The sequence below is a fragment of the Akebia trifoliata genome, chromosome 15 (genome assembly GCF_017979445.1).
Source record: "Akebia trifoliata isolate Shusen 1 chromosome 15, ASM1797944v1, whole genome shotgun sequence".
NCBI lineage: Eukaryota > Viridiplantae > Streptophyta > Magnoliopsida > Ranunculales > Lardizabalaceae > Akebia > Akebia trifoliata.
The window spans coordinates 19,538,980-19,562,408 of record NC_141389.1 but is presented as its reverse complement, the minus strand read 5'-3'; the positions used below and the strand labels follow the sequence as shown (position 1 = coordinate 19,562,408).

At 34.9% G+C, this 23,429-nt stretch overlaps 1 protein-coding gene across 1 annotated transcript; it reads left to right on the top strand.

The window, feature by feature from the left end:
- Positions 1–3,244: 3,244 nt before the first annotated feature.
- Positions 3,245–21,530, top strand: LOC147384521 (uncharacterized). Its single transcript, XM_086425504.1, has 14 exons — positions 3,245–3,408; positions 3,561–3,650; positions 3,821–3,943; positions 4,036–4,203; positions 4,290–4,361; positions 4,505–4,644; positions 17,318–17,848; positions 17,935–18,060; positions 18,174–18,428; positions 18,510–18,650; positions 18,765–18,962; positions 19,828–20,799; positions 21,084–21,156; positions 21,291–21,530. The coding sequence occupies exons 1-12, from the start codon at positions 3,388–3,390 to the stop codon at positions 20,555–20,557; spliced, it is 2,595 nt and encodes an 864-aa protein (XP_086281630.1). The 5' UTR covers positions 3,245–3,387; the 3' UTR covers positions 20,558–20,799; positions 21,084–21,156; positions 21,291–21,530.
- Positions 21,531–23,429: the final 1,899 nt, after the last annotated feature.

Here is a 23,429-nt window from a genome sequence, read left to right as displayed (position 1 = left end):
CAAAATAAGACAATAGATACATAATACACAATGGTGGTGTAGTGGAATTAGAGAGTTGAGATTCATGACTGGATCACTCACAATCAAGACATGATGTTACAACACTTTACTGTCTTTTAGTTCTTGAATTTTTGTCCAATCATGGCATTTACCATACTTGATTGACCATTTAGGCTCAAGCTGACTATTTGACGTGACTATAAGCAATGAATTTTTTTTATGGGTCAGCACGTTTGACTATTATAGATTGTTAGTGATTACTGACTAATCATCTTCATCTATGCCTATCAGACATGCATATGATTCTCAAATATAAAATCTCATTCGTATACGACCACCTTTACATTACAAGTTCATTCGTAAAGATAGAAAGGAATAAACCCGAATTCCAATTGTGATTCCACTTTCATACGCGTCTCATATTATATATGAGTTTGGTTGTCCTTACTGTACATCCCAAGATAGTATAATACTCCGGATGATATGACAGACTATCCCTTCAAGTATTCATAAGTTTTTTAACAGTTTATAAAATAACTACATATACATATCATTTCTTTTCTTTGAAAACAAATAAGAAATTAATATTATAGAGTTAATACTGGATATCTAGTTTCCTACCATGTAACTATGGCCCACGTGATTTAAAATAAATAATAGAACATAAACATAAACTACTCTCCGCACTACAGAAACTAAATAAACATGCAATCAATATCATTATCCATAGATATCCGTTCACTAACCTACATACAATATTACAATGTAAAAAGGAGACATTATCCCTCGAGTGTGATTTTTATATTTTACTGTTTCATCATCTCTTCTCCTTTTTTCAATTCTTGTACTTTTTACGTTTTCAAACACTTCATTCATTTTGTGATATTAAATCATTTTTCACACTTTGAAATTCATTTTTATTATTTGAATTGAAAATTTACAAAAACTTATATCAAAATGGGGTCCAAACAGTACATATAATCCAACTAACAGAAATAACCCGGTAAAATGTCTTACCCATGTATAATTTGTTATAAAATACAATTAAACACATAAAATATGAAGGTCCGGGCATGAATTTGAAATAACAAAAAGAATTCTATATTTTTTGAAACATATCACAAGTTTTCTTTAAAATCCTAAATACAATTTTTACAATCTATAATTACCAATAGAAATTGAGAGTTTTTATTAATCCCTGCGCGAGATAATTGAAGCATGTATTCGAAAATCGAGGTGGATCACGCGTCGAGATTGCTGATTTTTGAATTTGGCTCGATGATCTCGATGTCATCGTCGTTTCTCCTTTTTATGGCGAAGGACGATTTGGCCTCAAAATAGATAAAATCCGAGGTTTAAAAGTTGAAACTTTCGTATCTCATACAGTTGATTTTTGACAAACGGGAAGAAAGAGAAGAGTAAAAAAAAAGAAATTAGGTGGATTTTGTAGTGGTCGATACTGCGAACGTTTTTCCCTTCTGTGTCAGAAGTTGATGATGACCCGTTCGTAGGGAATCTGAGGTTGAAAGTTGGAAAAAAATCAAATTTTTTTAAAAAAAAAGTCTCTGTTGGTTTGTGTGCCTTGAAAGAGAAGATGAATAATGATTTTCCTTTTAAAAATTATTTATATAAGTTGCGGGACGAAATCAGTATTTTATATATTGCTTCGTTTGACGATAACTTGACTATCCGGACTCCAAAAGTAATGAGTGAATATAAAACTCTTTATTTAATGTGAATAACTTATAAAGAATGAATCCATAAAATCACAATTACCAAGAAATATAATAAACCAATCAAAACTCAAAAACCTTTCAATTGAAAATGAACCAAATCAGCCTGCGTTTCAAAGTTCAAAATATTAAAAATATTACACAAAATCCTAAAACATGAAAAAAACACAAATTCCTTCATCACAAAACTCTATTTCTCCAAAATTGAAATTCTAAAAAAAGAACAAAACCCTAGATTATCTTGTAATTTTTGTAAAAATCAAATAAAGAATAAACAAACCTTAGATTCATAATAATTCGTAGAAAGCACAAAAAACCTAAATTTAATCGAACAATTTCTAGGGCAAATCGATAAATTTGATTTAAAAGACGTAAATATAGAAAATTAAAATCGAAAAAACAAGAGTTACCTCTACGCATTCAAGCATAACCTCCTTTGAATTTAAAGTTCCCTCTCTGCAATCTAAAGCTCAAATAAAGAAATTGAGAGGAGAAAGTAAAGAATGTTTCGAGCATCGAGAGCACGACCTATTTATAGTTATAGTTTCGATACGATTTTTGGGTAGGAAAGGAGGCAACAATTTTATAGAATCAGAGAGGAAAAGAGAGTCGTGTAGGAGTTTTGAAAGATGACGAAGATGACGGTTTTTGGGTAGGAAAAGAGGTGACGATTTGATAGAAGTGAAGAGGAAAAGAGACGACGATGAACCAATAGTCGTGTTGAAGCATGAACCAAAAATCATGTTGGAGAAAACATCATTAAATGCTTCGGATTAGTATCTCAATAATAAGGATTTACAGTTCTCTACACAACAACTTCAGGAATATGCAACGTTATTTAGTTTAGTAGAGATATATCTCTTTGAAGTACTAATAAAAAAATATTTTTTAAATAATAATTATTAAAAATATTATTTTTAAATTAATTTTTTTTGAAAAGAAAATATAAGAAAAATGAATTTGCTTTTAGGAGGTAGAGGATTACATCTTATGTTTATACTTATTATTAACATATTAATACTTATATCAGATAAATAATATCTTTTTTTAATATTATTTTTAATTTTATTTAATAATTTCTAGACAGCAAGGTCACCAAATAGTTTAATATTTTAACAGCACAATTAAATAACATATTATCAAATAATATATTCAATTCAAGAAGTTATTTCAACAATGTCAACAATAATTTTCTTTCAATTTTAACAACTTAATTTAGTATCAACAATTTAATTTAATATCAACAACTTTTTCAAAGGGAACATTAAGAAGGAAGATTTACTAAATGGACCCTTCGTTTTCCGTGCCTAAACAGAACATTAAAAAAAAGCTGAGATTTACTAAATGGACCCATCGTTATCCGTGCCCTCTTGGACGTAACTTACTTGGCAGAAGATATCAACCGTTGGAGACAAAGGTCTTGCGTATCGTTGGGTCAGAAATTTGCATCATCCGGAATCACTAACCAGGCCCACACAACACAACACAACACAACCGACCTTCGTTTTACATAGATATCTCTCATTTGTTTAAAAAACCAATAATATTCCCATCTCAAAGTGCAAAGAATTAAACGAACAAGCATGTCCTGAGATTCCCAGTCCAGGTTACAGAAACTCTCTCTCTCTCTCTCTCTCGAAGAAAACACTAGAAAATGTCAGGCGGTTTCTTCAGGGTACAAATTTCTTCTCATCTTTCAGATTTTCCATTATTTTTTCGATTAATCTAAAATCGAAACCTTTACTCGAAATGATTGGATCGTTTTGAACTGGTTCTTCATCTATATATATATATATATATAATATGTTTTTTTTTTTTTTTTTCTAGGGTACGTCGGCTGATCAGGATACTCGATTCTCGAACAAGCAGGCAAAGCTGTTGAAATCGCAAAAATTCGCTCCTGAATTGGATCATCTGGTTTGTTCTAACCATTTAATTTGCCAATAAGGCTTCGATTTTATCGAAAATTAGTTATGTATAAATCTAAGATTTATTAGATTTGGAAAAGTTTTGTGAGGTTTTGATCGAACGTAAACTAACTTACTTTGTATATTGGAGAATTTATTTATCTCAAATGATTTCTTTAGGTGGATGTGACAAAGGTGAAGATGGATGTTGTCAAACCTTGGATTGCTAGCAGGGTAACAGAAATTCTCGGATTCGAGGATGAAGTTCTTATCAATTTCATTTATGGCCTTCTAGACAAGAAGGTGAGCATTTAGTTTTTTATTTGGTTTTTTGTTTCATTGGTTTATATAAGTCATTTTATATGTGTTTGAATTGCTTTCTTCATTCTATGCAGCTTGTTAATGGTAAGGAGATTCAAATCCAGATTACTGGATTCATGGAAAAAAATACTGGCAAGTTCATGAAAGAGCTTTGGGTTCTCCTTCTTAGTGCTCAAGAGAATGCAAGCGGCGTCCCTCAGCAGTTCTTGGATGCTAAAGAAGAGGAAATTAGGAAAAAGAAGGTTTGCTTCATCTTCCTTTAATTGTAATTTCAATTTTTTTAGTGTTCATTTTGAATTTTTGTTGATTTTGTATATGTTTGTTATAGGCTGAGGCAGACCGGATTACTCATGAAATTCAGAAGAAGAAAGCGTTTGAACAAGAGAAGCTGAAGAAGATGGTAAAACTGATTAATTCTATGCCATTTTAATTTCTCTAGAATTGGGTTCTTTGTTTTTGACGGTTGTTTGCATTTGTTCTTGCATTCAGCTAGCTTCTGCAATTATTTGGGTTCATATCCTTCTTTACCTCAAACTACTGTAGGACGGCGAGGTTCATGTCGCAGGTGATGTGGATGAAGCATCTGACTCAATTTTGAAGCATTTGCCGTGGAAGGCTTCTAGTCCACAACCTGAAGGAGACAAAGATTCTGATGAGATGAATGGCTCTGGAGGAAAGAATAGGTTAGAAATGAAAACTATTTACCCATATTGTATTTGATGGTATTTACTTTCTCTTTTGCATTCCCCCATCTTGTAACGTGATTGAGCATGTCTTCAACTGGTTTGCTACCTGTGGCTTGCTTTGCAATGAATTGGTGGCATTGAAGATGCATAGGCTTGGTTTGCCAGTATAGTGAACACTTTCAAGTGCTCTAAAAGGTAGGAGCCAGATTACCATAAGTAGGGTGAGGAGAGGGACCGCTTCCTTCTTTCTCTAATAGATGCTCTTGTGAGTGCTGTGAAAACCTGAACTGCACTTGTTCTTTCCTTAATTTTATTTGTTGCAAGTTACTATGTGCAACTATAACTAGAGTAGCCTTCTCATTGGGCTTGACCACTACGAAATGGTGGTTAACCTGTCAGTATTGGAGGCTGTGGTGGATTTTCTTTTGTATTCATTAACCTCCAAATGCTTAATCTTTAGCAATCAACATCTTCTTGAAGTCTTGTTTAATGCTTGAAATTTGGGCACTTAAAGGTCTACATTCTGTAGCTATGCTTTTAGAGGTCCATGAGGCTTATGTCTCGAGGCACACCTCACATGTTTGTGTGTGCTTCATTTACTTTTGCATTGCCATAATCTGCTCCAAGGATTGTTCGTTGTAAAGGTTGTCATATCCTCTACGACGTGCAAGGGGCTAATGTAGATGGTGCAAAATGGATCAATCCATGTGTGTGCCATATAGACTGACAATAAATAAGGTAGAAAAGTACACTCAAGATGGGGGGCAAATAAGATGTAGTCTTGGAGGTCGAGAAAGTCACAAGCCACCCAATCGCCTATTCGTCGTCTTTTGCCTGATAAATACTTTTCATAGCAGGTCATTGGATGAGAGAAGATCATTTAAGACATTTCATTCATCTTCTTGCTCATAAATAAGACGTTAGGGCAACAAAGGAATGAAACCCACTTTCTAACCCTAATTTTGATCCCAATCTCTCTTATAGAACCTTTCCTCCTTGGTGTTCTTCTCCTTTCGACTAGGGGTAGTCATCACCTCTCTTTACAATGATCATCATCATCATATAAGACCTTATCCACCATTTATAAGAATAACATGTACTGTTACTAACTATTCGTTTCTCTGTGCAATAACACATGTTATACCTATTTTCTAAAAAATTGACAGTGAAGCATGATATGATGACAATGGTGGTAGAAATGATTTGGTAATGGTAATCATAATGATTGTGGTAGGGACGGTGATTAATGACAACGACAAGTAGGGCTGTAAATGGATTGGGTTTGTAGAGTAGATTTGAAGTTATCTGATAAGATTCATACTATTGACCACGTCTTTGTTAGACATCAACATTAAGATCTAAATTTGCTTAAAAAACAATTGGTTTGGGTCTGATTTGAACCAAATCCTATTAGATAAACCAAATGTACCCAAATGACTGGCAACGCTGATGGTCTAGTTTCCAAATATTCTCTTAGCATGTCAAAGAAAAGTAACTTTGAGTTCGCACATAGCTTGTACATGTAGAATGTTTAGTAGTACCATGTTCAAAACTTTTGTAACCAGTTAAAGGCAAATCTATGCCTAAAATCATAGAAACTAAATATCATATTAAATATTAAGACTCACTAGTTATTGGAATGTTGGGTGTAGCAATCGGTTGTGAATATGCCTGGACACATGTTTTAGATTTACATAGGATCATTTTTTCTATTGTCGGCTGTGGTGGACCTCCACTCCAACAACGAAAAAATGATCTTTGTTAAACGCTTATGACACATCATTGCGAAAACACAATCAACATATATATCAAACGAATAATCAAAATCAATAATTAAAAATATATTATCTAAATAACTCACATGATAAATGTGTTTGTGGGTCATCTATTGGTATATGGTTTTTACATTAAATACGTTATGTTTTTTAGAAGATATATGAAGGTTATTATAGAGTATATTAGGTGATCACTGAATATTCCATCTTCTTCATAGGGTATATGATGTTAATAAGAGGGTATATAATGTCTAGAACATGGTATATAAAGGTAATAATAGGGTATATGAAGATAATAACATGATATATGAGCTGAGACATATATATGCATCTAACATCATCTAATTCATATGTATTTTTTTTACCATGGAATACAACTAATTAATGGTAATAAGTGAGTATATAATGTTGCTAAGAAAGTAAAGATTTGGAGAATTAGGAGTAAGGATCTAGTGCACTTTTCCTATAGAATAGGAACGATGTCTACATGACTTGATAGGATAGGAGTTTAAAGTACATTGAGCTCTAAACCAAGTCGTTTTCTGTATGGCATGTAACCCTATGTGTTTCTCCAATGAATACTATACCATGTAAGTATAATATTTGATGTAGGATAGAACACAAACCTGGAGTTTATGTTAAAAATCTGGTTCTAGGGTGAAATCCTAAGAACTAGTGTAATGAAAAATCTCTATATCGAACAAAACAGATTAGAAACTTTAATCTAGGTTTGAGATTGATGGAAATCAATTGCAAGCACTAAAATTAAGAACCAATATCGGGTTCTTATGCTCAAAATAAAAAAAAAAACAAAGAAAAGGAAGACGCCTCTTCTTTTTTTCTTTTATAAATCAATCTTAAAAAAAATTAAAAGAAAGAGTCCTAAGAAAAGTTGAAACTTGGTCTTGTGGATTGGTTAAAGCTTGGGTCGAGTTGATTCAATTAATGTTGTTGATTTCTTTCTTCGATGTATCTTAACTCGATCATAGGCATTGAGACAAGTGTCGGCAAATATATCTATATCAGTATTTTGCGGAAAGGTGCACCTTTCATGTATACCACGATTCTCAAGGCAAATAATCCCCAACCTCAAACTACACTCTCGGTCCATACATCTTCTCCAGACATGAATCTCTTAGTTTCTTTAACACTCTCATCTGAAGAACACCAATCTCCTAATTTCTCTCTTTCTTTTTCATTCTCCTTCCCTGGTTCTCTCTCTAATCACAAGAACTCCCACTGGAATCCTTCTACAGTTAGTTTGTAAGGACCCACCCACTAATGTATGATATTTGCTAAAAATATTTTATTTTTTGATTATTTAAAATTTATGTTTTTTTGTTTTTCATATTTTTTTTGTTAGTGTTTTTTATGTTTGTTTGTTATTTTTATTTTGTTGATTTTTGTTGAAATGAATAGTATGTTGTTTTGCTAAATTTTTAATTTTACTTCACTGTTTTGGTAATTTTCTCTTTAAAGAAAGTATCATCTATTTCAAATGCATTACCTCATCGTCTTCTAATTCTTCCTTACCCATTTTTTCTATATGCATTGTTACAAGGTTCTCTTAATACAACTCAACGTAGTACAATTTACTTCCAGTTATGGTTTTATGATAATTTTTCTTATTATTTGGTAGCATAAAAAGATGAATTCTGGCCAATAAGTTAGTAACTCTGATAGAGTTGGTCCATTTGATACTTATCAACATGAAACACCCCTTGATAGTCAAGTTGACATCTCCCCGGACATCTAACTAGCTAAAGTTGATGGCGTCAACATTTTGGCAATTGATAAGGCACTATATAAACTAATTTTTAACAAGCATGGACACATAATATGCGATTCTAAGACCGATGACTCTTCAACCTCCCTTTATTTATTGATCTATGAAGTTCTAGTTGTACTCAAATGAGGGTTAAACACATTGATGATGTAACCTTGCGTGATTGAGACAGTTGGGATCGTAAAGATGAAATTTTTGTCCAATAGAAATTTAATGTTGATTGGCTAAATCAACGATTGGTTTGTATTTGCCTAGAGTAGCATATATTTTGTCGAAGTCCAGCAACTTATAAATATATTGTGGTTTGCATGTGATACTTACATTGAAGTCCTAAATGATTTGAAGGAAAAGCTGGTGAGTTCAATTCAATCACTAGTATATCAATTGTTTTGAATAGAATCTAAACATCTCCTTAAATATTTTATATTATAATTTTTTCGATATGTACTGTAATCTATTAACTAAGATTGATAATGATTGTAATATTAATGTATGACATTTTGGATTTTTATTTTTGTAGTTTTATCGATATTCACTATTGTTTTTTTCGCTTTGTTTTGTTGAATGAGCAAAACAAACATGTTTAGCTATGTTGAGTTTAAGGGTGTGTTTGGAAATGGGAGTCGGAGGGAGTTGGAGTTATATCTCCCAACTTTAATTCTAATCGGTTTGGTTTACAAAGTCCACAGAGTTGCAACTCTAACGTGGTCCTCAACACCCATTTTTCAGGGAGTTACAACTCCCACTGATATGGGTCGGATTTGCAACTCTACCCAAAAATACCTTTCTTGAAGTTCAACTCTTGCTTAGATTGACAACGTGGTTCTCTCCCTCCCTACTTTCCCCTTCCACTACCATGTCCCCCCTTCTCTTCCTCATCATCATCCCTTTTTCTCTTCTCTTCTTTGTATCCCCTCTTTCTCTCTGCCCTCCCCTTATCTTGTTTGTCTCTTATCTCTCATTTACAAAGTTGAACTATTGGTTTTTTTTTAGGATCATAAGTAAATTTTTAAATTTAAAAATACCAACACATTTCATTCTATTACTAGTCTTTGACATTTGATCATAGTCTCGGAGAATAAGTCTGTTTATTTGACTTTCTAGGGGGTGCTTCAAATATTTAATGAAACCTAGTGGTATATCAAAATTATTGAAAAAAATCTGCTCTAAATTTATCTATTAGCACCGAGAGTATTTTCCATGATAATAACAAAAAAAGAAAAATTACTTAAAAGACCCTAATTTAGGGACATCTTACTAAATACTCTTTATCTTTTGGGTGGTATCTTAATAGTCCATTCAATAAAATCTATTTTTCTAAACAGTTCTTGAGACACGTTTTCCTTCATATTTTTTTTTTCAAAATGTCAAAATTACCCTCGAGTAAAATATAGTAGGAACTACGCTGATGCTCAACATTATATCGTTGAATTGTTGTTAGTGTATTCAAAATCAGAGAGCTTGATGTATTGCATTTGTTAGGTGGCAAGAAATTTCTTCCCTAAGTTGGCTAACCAATAATAAGGATTTCAATCGGCGCATAAAAAAATGTTGTAAGTAAAATAATTTTAAATATTTATTAATACTCAATATTTACTAAAAACTCTAAAGGTATATGAACATGATTTAGGTGCTTTTGTATAATCACGTTATCAAAACTATCTTCATATTTGGACTTTGCCAGAAGAAGGTTGTGTGGGATGACTTTGCTTTAATAGCAACAAAGGTTGTCTAGGATGTTGCAAGCACAATCTCATTCTTCTTGTTGTAGTAGTCTCTAAAAGAGCAATACTTTAATGAAATAACATAAGAAATATACTTTATTGAAGTAGTTTTAAACATGATGTTCTTCAATTACTTTGTTGAGATATTGACATCGAACTACCAATACTAGATTTATATGGGCTTGAAAAGAAAACACTTTCCTGATTAAAGACAAGATCATACATTCCCACCATATGGATGATGTAATCGTTTAAATTTTGAGTTCTTTGCAACAGTTGCAGAGCCGCCTCTTCTCCGAGCAAAGATAACTTTCTTCTGTTTTTGTTTTCTAGTGGTGGTAAAAACTGTTCTTAGCAGATTCTTCTCATTGTTTCCTCTACAGAAGGATGAAAAGGTATCTCTTTGGAAGGATCCACCATTGTTGAGCTTTGAAATGAGTCTTCCAACAAGGGTATTTTATCATAGGTGATAACATATGGTTCTCAGTAAGAATTAGGGGTTAATTTTAGAAGTTTAACATTCCAAAAGTGTTATTTGTCATGCAAGTAATTTAATTTGGGGACCAAAATACCCCCTTTAAATTATGAAAAATCTCTTCCCTTAACCAACCATTCTCAATTTCTCTTGTCTAAATTGGTAAAATAATGAAGAACTTTACTTTTTTAATTGCAAGAAAGGATACCCAAGAAAGGGCTTTTTCAATCGGTCCACTTGTGTGCCATGTGGACTCAAAATTAATAAGGTGGAAAAGCATAGTGTCGCCTAATTTGAGCCTTTCGCCTAATTAATACGTCACAATGCGGGTTACTAGATGAGAGAAGGGCATTTAAATCATTTCATTTCACATTTCAATCTATAAAATGGAGAGTCGTGTACTATTTTATCAAAATATATTTCCTTCAGAGATTACTTCAACAAGAAGTATGAGATTGTGCTGTAGCATCCTAGGCAATCTTTGTTGCTATTAAAGCAAAGTCATAACCCATACAACCTTCTTTTGGCAAAGTTCAAATATGAAGGTGGTTTCGGTAACGTGATTGTACTAAACCCCCTAAATCATATTCACATGCTTCCAGAGCTTTTAGTAAATATTGATGTATCAATAAGTGTTTTAAAATCATTCTACTTAATACATTCTTTGATGCTCCAATTGGAGTCCTTGTTGTTGGTTAGCCAGCTTAGGAAATAAATTTCTTGTCACTCTAACAAATGCAATACATCAACCTTTCTGATTCTGGATGCACTAACAATAATTCGATGATATAATGTCGAGCCTCGACGTCATTCCTTCCATGTTTTATTTGAGGGTAATTTAGGCATTTTGAAAAAAATGTATGAGGGAAAATTAGTCTCAAGGATTGATAGAAATATAGATTTTACAAAATGGACTATTAAGATGCTAATTAGAAGATAGAGAATATTTAACAAGATGTCCCTAAATCAAGGTCCTTTAAGTAAATTTTCCTTTTTTTTCTAGTGTCATGAAAAATACACTTGGTGTTAATAGATAGATTTAGAGTGATTTTTTCCTTGTAATTTTAACATATTCCTAGGTTTTATTAAATATTTGAGGTACCCTTTTAGAAAGTCATATTGATTGACTTACCCTCCCGGACTACGGTCAACCATCGAAGACTAATAAGAGAATGAGATGCGATAGTACTTCTACATTTTACAAGTTTACTCATGATCATGCAGATACATTTTACAAGTTTACTCATGATCATGCAGAAAAATTAGTACTTCAACTACTTCAACTACTTCAACTTTGTTATTGAGAGAGAGAGAGAAAGGGAGAAGTAAGGTAAGGGGAGGGTGGAAAGAGTACAAAGAGGATACAAATAAGAGAAGATAAGAGAGAAAGAGAGGGAGAGAGGAGGATGAGGACGAGGGATATGGCGGTGGAAGGGGAATGCGAGGATGGAGAGAACCACATTGTAAATCTAAGTAGGAGTAGAACTTCAAGAGAGATATTTTTGGGTGGAGTTGCAAATCTAACCCATATTGGTGGGAGTTGTAACTCCCTTACAAATGAGTGTTGAGGACAACGTTGAATTGTAACTTCGTGGACTTGGTAAACCAAACAACCTAATATAATTAAAGTTGGGAGTTAATAACTCCAATTACCACTGACTATTGTTTCCATACACCTTTTGTTTTATATAGGCAAACTGAAATATATTCAGAAGGAGAAGGAATTTACAAAAAAGAGGATGAGCTATCCTACTTGAAAAAGAAATATGAAAAAAAAAAATACAACGATAGTGAATATGGGTAAAATTATGTGAATAAAAATCCAAAATGCCATACCAACACAAATAGTACAACCATTGTTAATCGTAGTTAATAGATAATAATACGGATCGGAAAAGTTGTTGAATGTAAAACATTTAAGAAGATGCTTACATTTTATTCAAAACAACCCATGTACTAGTGATTCATTCGAACTCATAAACTTTACTTTCAAATCATTTAGGACATCAATGTAGGTATAACATGTAGACCGCAATATATCTATATGCTGCTGGACTTTGACAAAATGTATGTTATTATCATCATCATGCCCCATCAACTGAATAAAATTGTCCTCAGCTTCCTTCAACAAGAAAGTCTTTAACCTAAGCATATTTTTAAAATTCATCTTCTCAATTGTAGGGACATCCTATCAAATAAGTCTAGGCAAATTTCAAGGCAACCGTTGTTTTGGCCAATCGCAAATGAATTTCTGTTGGACGAAAACCTCAACGTTACGATCCCAATTGTTTAGATCACGTAAGGACACATCATTAATGTGTATAGTCCTCATTTGACTACCACAACTAGAACTTCATAGATTAGTAAATGAAGGCGTGTCTCATGTTGATCAATATTAGATGGACCTACTTTATCGGAGTTAGTAACTTGTTGGCAATGATTCATCTTTTTATACTATCAAAGAATAAGAAAAGTTATTATAAAACATAATCGGAAGTAAATTCTATTACCTTAAGTCGTATTAAGAGGATCTTGCAACAATGTATATAGGAAAAATTGGTAAGGAAGAATTAGAAGGCGATGTGGTAATGTGTTCAAAATAGATGATACTTTCTTTAAAGAGAAATTACCAAAATAATGAAGTAAAATTGAAAATTTGGCAAAATAACATACTGTTCATTTTAATAGAAATCAACAAGATAAAAACAACAAACATATAAAACACTAACGATCAAAAGACTAAAAATCACAACTAATTTTGAATAAATAAAAAATAATACTTTTTTAACAAATATCATGCATCAGTGGATTTTTGCAAACTGAACGTAGAAAGATTCTAGTAGGAGTTCTTGTCATGAGAGAGAGAATCAGGGAAGGAGAACAAAAGAGAAAAAGATAGAAAAATGAGGAGACTGTTGCAGTTCTTCAGATGAGAGTGTGATAAAGAGACTGAGAGATTCGTATCTGGAGAAGATGTAAGGACAGAGAATGTAGTTTGGGGCTGTTTATTGTTTGTTTTGAGATTTGCAAAATATATGAGAGGTGTACCTTTTCGCAAAATACTATGCCTACATGACATAGTATTCATTGGAGAAAAACACATGGGGCTGCGTGCCATACAAAAAATGGCTTAGTTCAGAGCCTAACGTGCTTTAAACTCCTATCCCATAGTGCCACGTAGACACCATTCCCATTCTATAGGAAAGTTGCACTGGATCCTTACTTCTAATTTTTCAAATCTTTACCTTAGCAACTTTATATACCCATTTATTAGCATTAGTTAGTTGTGTTTCATGTTAGAAAGGAACATATGAATTAGATAATGTGAAATTCATATATATGTCTCAGCTCATATACCCTGTTATTATCTTTATATTCCATGTTTTGGTCATTATATACCTTCTTATGAACATCATATACCCTTTAAAGAAGATGACATATTCAACGAGTATGTCATATACCCTGTTATAACTTTCTATACCTTCTAAAGAATATAACGTATTCAAGGTAAAGACCATATACCAATTGATGACTTGTAAGCACGTTTACCATGTAAGTTATTTGGATTGTATATTTTTAATGGTTGATTTTGATTATTCGTTTGATATATCTGTTGATTGTGTATTTGCAATGGTGTGTCAGAAGCATTCAACAAAGGTCATTCTATTCGCCGTCTGGGGTCTGCTCACCATAGCCAACAACAATTCATTAAAAATGAGGTTGCGGTGACCCTTTGAAAATTACAAGAATGAGCAATTCGTGCTCATTTGCTTGATTCGATTATAAAAAAACAATATAAATTGCATATGATTTGATAATTTGAATTGGGATTGATTTAGACATTAAAATACATAAAAAGTGGGCTTGAATTGTGTTTAGACCTTAGGTCTTTTCAAATTTTGGGTTGGGTAACTTTGGGCTTAGAATTTTGGTCAAGCACATGGGTTAGACTTGCTTCATTTAGGGGCAGGACAAGGTGAGTTGAAGCCCCAACATAGGGAAAGCTAGAGCATCAATGGGTTTTGATTAACAACTTATATTTTAAGTATAAGTATTGGGGAGTTTGGCCCTTAATGATTTATGGTCAAACTCATGGTTTGAGCTTCTTGAGAAAGAAAGTAGGACTGATCGTAAATACAGGTGGAAAAGCTCAGTCAACATGGGGGGACAAAGATGACGTAGGCTGTGAGGTTGAGAGACTCATAGCCTGCCTGATCGCCTATTTGGTTCCTTTTGCCTAATAAATACATTACAAAGTGGGTCATTGGATGGTAGAAGGGAATTTAAGTTATTTCATTCTGTTTTTTTTTTTTGCCTATAAATAAGACATTAAGGCAACAAAGGAAGGGGACTAACTTTCTAACTCAAATTTTGATACCTATCTCCCTCATCATTTTCTTTCTCATGAATCCTTTCCTCCTCTTGGTGTTCTTCCCCATTTGACTTGGGTAACCACCACCTCCCCCCTACCCTGATCATCAATCTTTGACTCGGGTAACCACCACCGCCCCCTACCCTGATCATTACCGTCATCATCTAAGACCTTATCCACCATTTACAATTCTCAATTGCATTTATAAGTTATTCTGAAACGTGTTACTTATAAAAAATTCTAGAATTTATTCTTGATCTTAGCCAAAAAGTTCACAAAGTAATTTTATCTGAGATGGACGCTTAAGAAGTTTCAAATTAAGCGACTCTTTGTATAGAACCTCGAGCAAATTCTTTCTTGGAGTTGCAACACAAATTTTCATTAGTCTTGGAGGAAAAGGGAGACGATGGCTTTTTTGCCATGTTGGTATTACATCACTTAGTTGCCTCATTATTTGAGCAAGATCCAATTCAATGGTCTACTTAGATGTGAGTTGTCAAACTTGTTATGTTCTTGTGCCGTTAACAATTATGCCAAGCTTTCTTGCTATTTGTTAGAGCTAGGAGAGAGATATTCTTGGCTGTTTTTTTTTTTTTTTTTCTTTTGGAGGAAGAGGGGAGGGGGGGGGGGGGGGGGGAGTGACAAGAAAAAGTGATGGCATATGACAAAAAGATGTCATTTGATGAACATCCCAAAATTATAATGGTAAAAAAAATATTAGTCAAGGTCCCCCCCCCCGATAAATATCATGTGCCGTCACTCTCGAGTTTGGGTTTCTTCATATATTGATATTGAACCTATGACGGTGACTGGGTTATGCTTTTTTGCATTTTGTTATACTAGGCTTGTTGTTTTACAGAATTTTCTGTTGACAATAGATGACTATTGGCTAAACTCTATCTCACACCAGCATGACACCCTCAACTTTTTTATGCTTTTGTTGATTTTTTTTGTTTTTAGTTTTTGTTTCTTTGTTTATTTTTGTTGTGTGGTTGCTTTGCCCCCCTTCTAATCTCTGTCATGTATGCCATTCATTAGTCATGTTTTCTACCATGTATTTTAATTGGTAGCATGCATGTACTGGGGATCTGTTTCCTTTTAGGATTTCTTTTCCTTCTCAAGCTTTACCTTAACATTTTGGATTTCGTTTTTTTTTCCTAGAGAGCTTTTTTTAAATATCATATGCATGAATTTTCTACCCGAAGATTTCTATCCTGTTCAATTTGTAACTTATGAAAAGGGTTAATTTCACTTATTAGCTAATGAGTAGATATCATCTATTTTGTTTTATTTTAGCATGTGGAATATATCGTCATTTCATTGATACGATACTCTCAGCATTTGCTCTTTTTTTTTTTCCCGCTGATGTAGTAGGTTAAAAGTTGGTTGGTGCAAATTTATTACAATATATTGGTGAAATGCATATTTTGGCATGTTTTTCAAGTTCCAGAACATTATATGGTTTGTTAGTCTCCTTTTTAGGCCTTCTAGATCTCCACCTTCAGCTGATCGTCATGCTTAAATTCAAGTCAAGTTTTAGTGAGTCTGCTAGAATGGATTGAATATATATATATATGTGTGTGTGTGTGTGTGTGTGTGTGCGTGCGTGCGCGTGCGTGCGTCAAGTGTTTGAAACCCCATGAACCTATGAATTCCTTGGGGCCACTCTCTAGGGTCTGGTTGACCCTCGACTCAACCAGTTGCATGTAGGAATGTCTGAGAGGGTGGTGGGTGTGACCGTGAGATTAGTCTCACTCGAAGGGTGGGATACCCACGATAAGCAAAAAAAATGTGCGCTTCTAGGAAACAAAGTGTGTAAATTCATGTAAAAATCATTAATAGAAAAAAAATCATGTAAAATACTGCGACATAAATAAAAATGCTTGGTTTCATACAAACTGTGTATGATATCAAATAATTTTGGAGTTGGCATACTTCGTTTAACTTTTCATCTTGTAGGTTTTCCAATTAGCCCTTCTAAGTTTTTCTTGTAGTTTTGATATCAAATATTTATTTATCAAAAAAAGAAAAAAAGAAAAAAGTGCTTCATATCTATCATATGAAACAAATTGCATATCATATCATTTTTGTCCGATGTGAAGTGGGTTACAAGTCAAAAAAATTTGTGTACACTTTTTTTTTTTTTTGAGAATTTGAACTCCACATTTGATAGGCTTGGAAATTTCAAAATCTTCATCCTTTGACTCATCCCCATATGGGTCCAATTAAGGCGTGTTGAGATTACCCTGCCTTTACATGAAGCCACCTGACTTGCATCATGAAGTACAATGAATCTGTTCGACCAGCAAGTCATTTTCCTACTTCCAAGAGTTATTTATAATATGTTTCTTTTCCAATAAAGTTTGATTGAATCTCTTGTCATTTAGTTCAATTCTCATTGGGTAGATCATTTTGATGTTTATTATTATCTTGGTTCCAAGCTGGCCATGATGAACTAGAATGTTATCAACTACTACAGTTTGGTGCTTCTTGACTTTCAGCATTATTTTAATTTGACTCAATATGTGCTTATTTCAGTGACAGGAGCATATCTAGATCTCCTCAATCACGAGGGCATTCCATTTCACCTCAGCGGTATCGTTCTCCACGAAAACATTCTCTGTCTCCTCACAATTATTCACCACGGAGACCTTGGTCTCCTTTTAGATGGAGATCACCTCATTCAAGGCGTAGATCAGTCTCCCCTAGGAGACGTGGATTATCTTCTCTTGTGCAGCGCAGATCACCCTCTCCTGGGAGACATAGGTCACCCTCTCCTGTACGACCTAGATCACCCACGCCTGTGCGGCGTCGATCTCCACCTCCCATGCGTCGGAGAACTCCTTCACCTTTGCTTCGTAGGAGGTCCCCTTCCCCCATGCGGCGTAGGTCCGCTTTACATAGTTGCAGGAGATTTCCAACTCCTCAGCGCAGGTCTCCTCCTTTGAGGTGGAGGTCTCCATCACCTTCTCATAGGTCCCCATCTCTAGTAAGAATGAGAACACCCCCATCTAGATCCCCCAAAGAACGATGTAGATCTTCGGTACGACCTCCTAGACAAAGAAACAGGTATTTGAAATTTAATGAGTTCAATTCTACTTCTCCTCATCTTTTTTCCTGCCAGACTATGTTTTAAATGCATTGTGTATGTACAGGACCCATCGCCCATATAAAAGCCGCAGTCCTGCATATCGAAGTTGTAGAAGCTCGAGTGGGGATCGTGATATCCTCTCTAATGGTGTGGGGTCTAAACAATATCGTGATGATTATGCCTCTAAAAGGTAGCTCCTGCTGTCAGTATCCCTAATAGATTCATTTGTCTTTTGAGGTTGGATCCTACTCAAGCTCCTTTGCTAGTAACATCTTTTTCATCTGAAATGTAAATCATTTACAGGGTCCATGTGAGAAGATCCCCTGTTCATCATGCTCTTGAGAGAGAGGAGGTTGAACTCTCTGTCCAGGGACGCTATGGACTGGATCCTACATCACGTCAACTGCCAATTTCTTTGAGGTCACCGCAGCGGGATCCAAGAGATCGAAGTGATACCTGTAAAACAATTCCTGCGCAGTCTCTTTCACCAGAAAAATCTCCAAGTCGATTAGAATCTTCACCACACACAGGGCAAACAAGTCCTAGTGACGACAGAAGGTCTGCATCTTGAATGTTATAAATATTTTGTTATTTGATTATCTCTCAGTCCTTTCAGCTTATGAGTTTGTGTGTTCCCAGTTCGTTTGAGAATACTCTGAGGCAAACACAAGAACAGACAACCCATGCTCATGGCACAAGTCCTATGAGGAAAACTAGAGACTGGGCTGCTCATCATGACAATCCAGAAACAGATAGAGAGGAAGAAACTAGTCATCCCAGGTCGGATTTCTTTGTGATTATTTCCTGCTGTTTTCCTTGAATATTTTGAGTCTTTTATTATCTGCTACATTTTTTATTTTTATATTTCTTGATGCTGGACTTCCATGTTTGTAGTGGGAGTGGGGTTAAAAGAACTGATTCTTCACGAGAGAGAACTAGGCATTCACCCACAGGTAGTCAGAGAAAGATAACTATGAAGGATTTTCATCGTGAAGAGTGTTTGCCTGAAGGATTAGCTGGATGTCGATCTGGTGAAGCTTGGGGTCACCAAAATTACATAGAGCTGAGAAAGAAAGATGGGGACAGAAAGAGGTACACATTCATCTAGATTGTTGTTTTTCTGTTGGTTATATGCTATTTTCTTCTGCTTGAAGTCAATGTTTCTCACTTATGTGTGTATGTATTACATGGCAAAGCATGTACACACACAGTGGACACTGATGTCACCACCAAAAATGGCATGTGGAACACTCTTCTAGGCCTTCCAACCCATGAATATTTGGTCCACCTCTTTATGGACCTACATGCCTGAATTCAGCCATATTAGTGATATACAGTTGTTGGATTTGGGCATTCATCATGGGCTGGGTTTGCGAGAATGGGATGGCCAGAAATCACCAATCACTTGGATTATTGGTGTGTAAGCCCATGAAGGGGTGGTCCGAATTACATGAGGTTTTTTTTCATTTTTTCATTTTTATAGATTTAAGCTTGACGTCAGTTCGAATGTCAGTGTGCTACTGAAAAAGATAGAAAGACCCAATAGTTTGGGGGAACCACCTTGGTAAGGGATGTCTATCAACTCTCTCCACCCAGAGTTTAAATGTTTGTTGTCCATAATACGCTCCATATTCTCTCCTCTTTAAGGAATGTTTGTTTGCAAAAAAAAAAAAAAACTCTTGAAGTATGTTGTTTTGACCTATAAACACCCCTTATTCTTGCCTCTTCAGGAAGATTTGTTTGCAAAAGAAGACACACCCTAATTATCTTGTTTTGACCTAAAAGTTTCTTGGAAACTTTGGTCATTTCACAGTTGTCTAACACCTATGGGGATGAGCATCACGGATGGTTGTGTGCGGGGTGGGTTGGTCGGGGTCATTGAATTTTAACTGACCCCGTTATAGATTAATATTTATACATTAGATGTGAGTGTATTGATATTAAATTTTTGTGGCAGTGAGAAAGTTTCTACAAGGACAGGTCATCCTAGAAGTCCTCAATTATCATCACATATGGTGGAAGACATGGAGTACGGACCTGGGAGGATAGAAAGAGGGAGACTTTTGCTAGATCGTGTTCCTTATGAACAGCCATCTGCTAAGCTACTTGAAAGAGATATTCCTTCCAATGAAAGGACACAGAAGTCACACTCAAGAAAAGATTACAGAACTGATGAGAAGAAGCTCTTGCATTTACATGATGTTGATGCCACCGGCAAAACGGAACCTGTACAGAAATCAGCGAAAAATGTTGATCATAATTCAGATTCTGAGCACATTGAAAAGAGAAAGCATAAGAGGTCGAAGAGGCATGAATTGGCTTCAGAAAGTGATGCAAGTTATGATTCTCAAATGGATGAAAGGAAGGAAGCCAAGAGAAGAAAGAAGGAAGAGAAGAGGAGATTGCGGAAAGAGGAGAGGCGCCGGCGCCGTGAAGAGCGACACCGTAGAAGGGAAGAACGACGAGCATGCAAGCTGAAAACTAAGTCAGTGGATACTGTGACCCCACCTTCAGACATTGATAAGAGTAATTTTTATGCTGATGTTGCAGATGGTGACACTGCAACAAGGAGGGGTTTTCAACTAAGAGACACTAAAGAAACCAAGTCTGAACAGAAAAAACTTGAGATTGAGCTGCGAAGGAAGGCTCTTGAATCGCTTAGAGCAAAGAAAGCCATAAATCCCTAAATAGTTCTTTTAAATTTTCAATATTTGAGATCTTTTTCTTTTTAGTGGTGTCTTTAAATGTTCTAAGCAACTTCATGTTTTTCTAGAATGGGACACACCGTTAGTGTATTTGTCTTCCCTTATATAGCGTGACTATTTAATGTGGTTTGTGTTTACTTCTGGCAGCCTAGCTGGGAAATGAGGATTTCTTGAGCTATTCTCTTGATGTGGAACTTAATCTGACCTTTCTACTAGATTTTCTGGTAAATTGCCTTGTCTTTGTTGTGTATTTGATTTTATTGTTCTCTAGGACTTCTTAATTGTGTTGGTAATTCATGTGGTTGGAAACTTAGCACATTTATTTTCTGTGTGATTCGTGTTTTGAAGTATGTTTCTAGTCCAACTACTAATTAATCAGTTTCTACAATTACTGCTGAATCAGATGTTGTTGCTTACAATTTAAAATAAAATGTAAAGGCCTTGGCAGTTTTGTTTTTTTTTGTTTTTCTGAATATGATACTAAAGTGAGTTTGTGGTTGATTGATAGATGAAAATACTGTCAACTAGATGACATGGTTGAGCAGATCTTGTGCAGAACCACTTTTTGATCATCAAATCAGGTGAATTGTCATCCATGCTTTATGGGCTTCTTGGAAAAGGAGGGCCCAATGTCTATTGGCTAGAAACCTCTTTGCATGTGAATTATGTTTCAGTATATTATTGTATTTTGGCTTAACCTCTCTATGGTTGGCAGCTTGACAGTTGCTCCTGGGAATTTGTTTTTAATATTCACCAAGGTGATGTAGGCTTCCGTCTCATCCTATCTTGATGTTGAATGTAGCTGTTATATCTCTGTGGAGCTCACCACCACGTATGTGTATGTGCTTACTGATTTTGTAATTGTGTACATGACTTCTCTTTACACGGAATACAAAGTTTAGAATGTTGGAACTTGTCATGATTTTGTTTAATAATGAAAATGGGATTTGTGTCATTGTCATTCTCACTTAGGTTGGCCATTTAATGAATTTAGTCTGGGGAAGTGTCGCTAGTATCATAATTTCTTTTTGCGTTTTGTTAACATGTGCCCTAAAGGCACACATTTAGGTGCATTAAATACACCTGGGAATTTCCTAACAAAATGCTCTCAAAATATTTTTTAAAAACCAGAAATACCCTCAAATGCTTATTTCCAAGTTGTATTTAATGCACCTAAACGTGTGCCCTTAGGGCTCATGTTAATAAGACCCATTCGTTTTTGGATGAACATAGACCTTGGTCTTGCTTTTTGTTCTACTTCTTTATTTATTTATACTATCATGTCATTAGCAATGTGATATGGTATTCACAGCGATGTCAATGATACAGGGGTTTGCTTTATACAGGGTTAGGTTAGGCCTCATCAAATATAATCCTATATTGGAGTCTACGCTCATTAGCTCCATTAGACTGTAAAATATGTATCATGCTTAACAGGCATTTTGTGCCACTTCTGCACGTGTAAACATCATGTCTAGGGAGAATTTTGTTGTAGCTATTTGCTTTCCCTGAGTTTTCTGTGGGTGGTTTTGATTTCAACCACATCTTTGAAGTTCTAGTCTTCTATTTTCTGTTTAGTTTGTTGCTTCTCTATAGTGTAGGTGTATTAATGGTAGTTAATCTCTTGGACTGGAAGAAAAATGTTTGAAATCATAATCAATCTTATTTGGAAGTGAATTCGTATAAGCTAGAAACTTGAGGAGTAAAAGTAATACCACAGACCTGGGGTCAAAACCTCGACTTCATACTTAATAGTTGGCTCTTGAACATGAGATATATATATGGTTGAAAAAGCTCTAGCAATGATAGAATTAAGAAGGGTCTAGGGATTGATGTTCAGAAATGCATGGGAGAAACTGGGCTCTAATGGCTTTTGAAGACAGAAATTGTTGGGCAAATGCATAATTGTTTTTATATTATATTTACAAACAAAAGAAACAGAGAAAAAAGTTGCACCATCATTTGACTAAGCATAAGAACCTTAATATGAAACTGTGGGGATTGTAATAAAGCCAAGTTGTAGGAAAGAAAAAATGATAACATAAACCAGTTTGTCTTCATGCAGAGGGACAACAATCAACATTTTCTTTGTTGATAATTGAAGGATAAGTTTATAGAGAAGAGGAATAAGCACCAAATGGCTCCTGATTTGGAGAAATCATACAATAGAATTTGTAGAAATAACTAGTGAGTATTGTGGGAAAAAGAAGTCCCAATTATATCAAAGCATCATTGAGGATAAGTGTGGATGAATTATTGCTAGTTTGAGAATAATTGTGGTTAGACAGGGGAACTCCCAGTAGTGGTGGCCTGGTGGGTTTACACCATTGTTGGCCTGAGCCACACTGATTTAATCTACTTATAGAATTAGTTTTTGAGTTTCAAGGTGGCTTCTTCTATATTTCGTTTCCTAATGGAATGTTGGCTGATGCAAGTAGGAGGGGGGTAAGTGCTAAAGCAGGGATATACCTACGAATCCGAAGATGCCATGCTATAGAAGCATACTTTGCTGTAGAAGGTGCTTTGCCGGCCGATTTCTCATATATTGGCCTGACCATGTTTTTTCGGATGGAGTTGGGGGACTGCTTTGCACACAAAGGCTTCTTGAACTAATGGAAAAGAAAAAGAGCCTAAGAAATGATGCCTGATCTACACTACATACTGCCTTGGTTCTTCGAGACTTGAGCTCCTCTTGGTCTTCTTGTTCTTCAAGGGTTTGGGAGAGGTAAGAATGTTGGAGAGGATGAGAGTAAGGTTTGAGAGAGTATGAGATGGGATTTGGACAGAATTTTCTAGCTTAAGGATTTGATGATGGAAGCCTTGATATAGATTTCTTTGGAGCATTTTTTGGGGA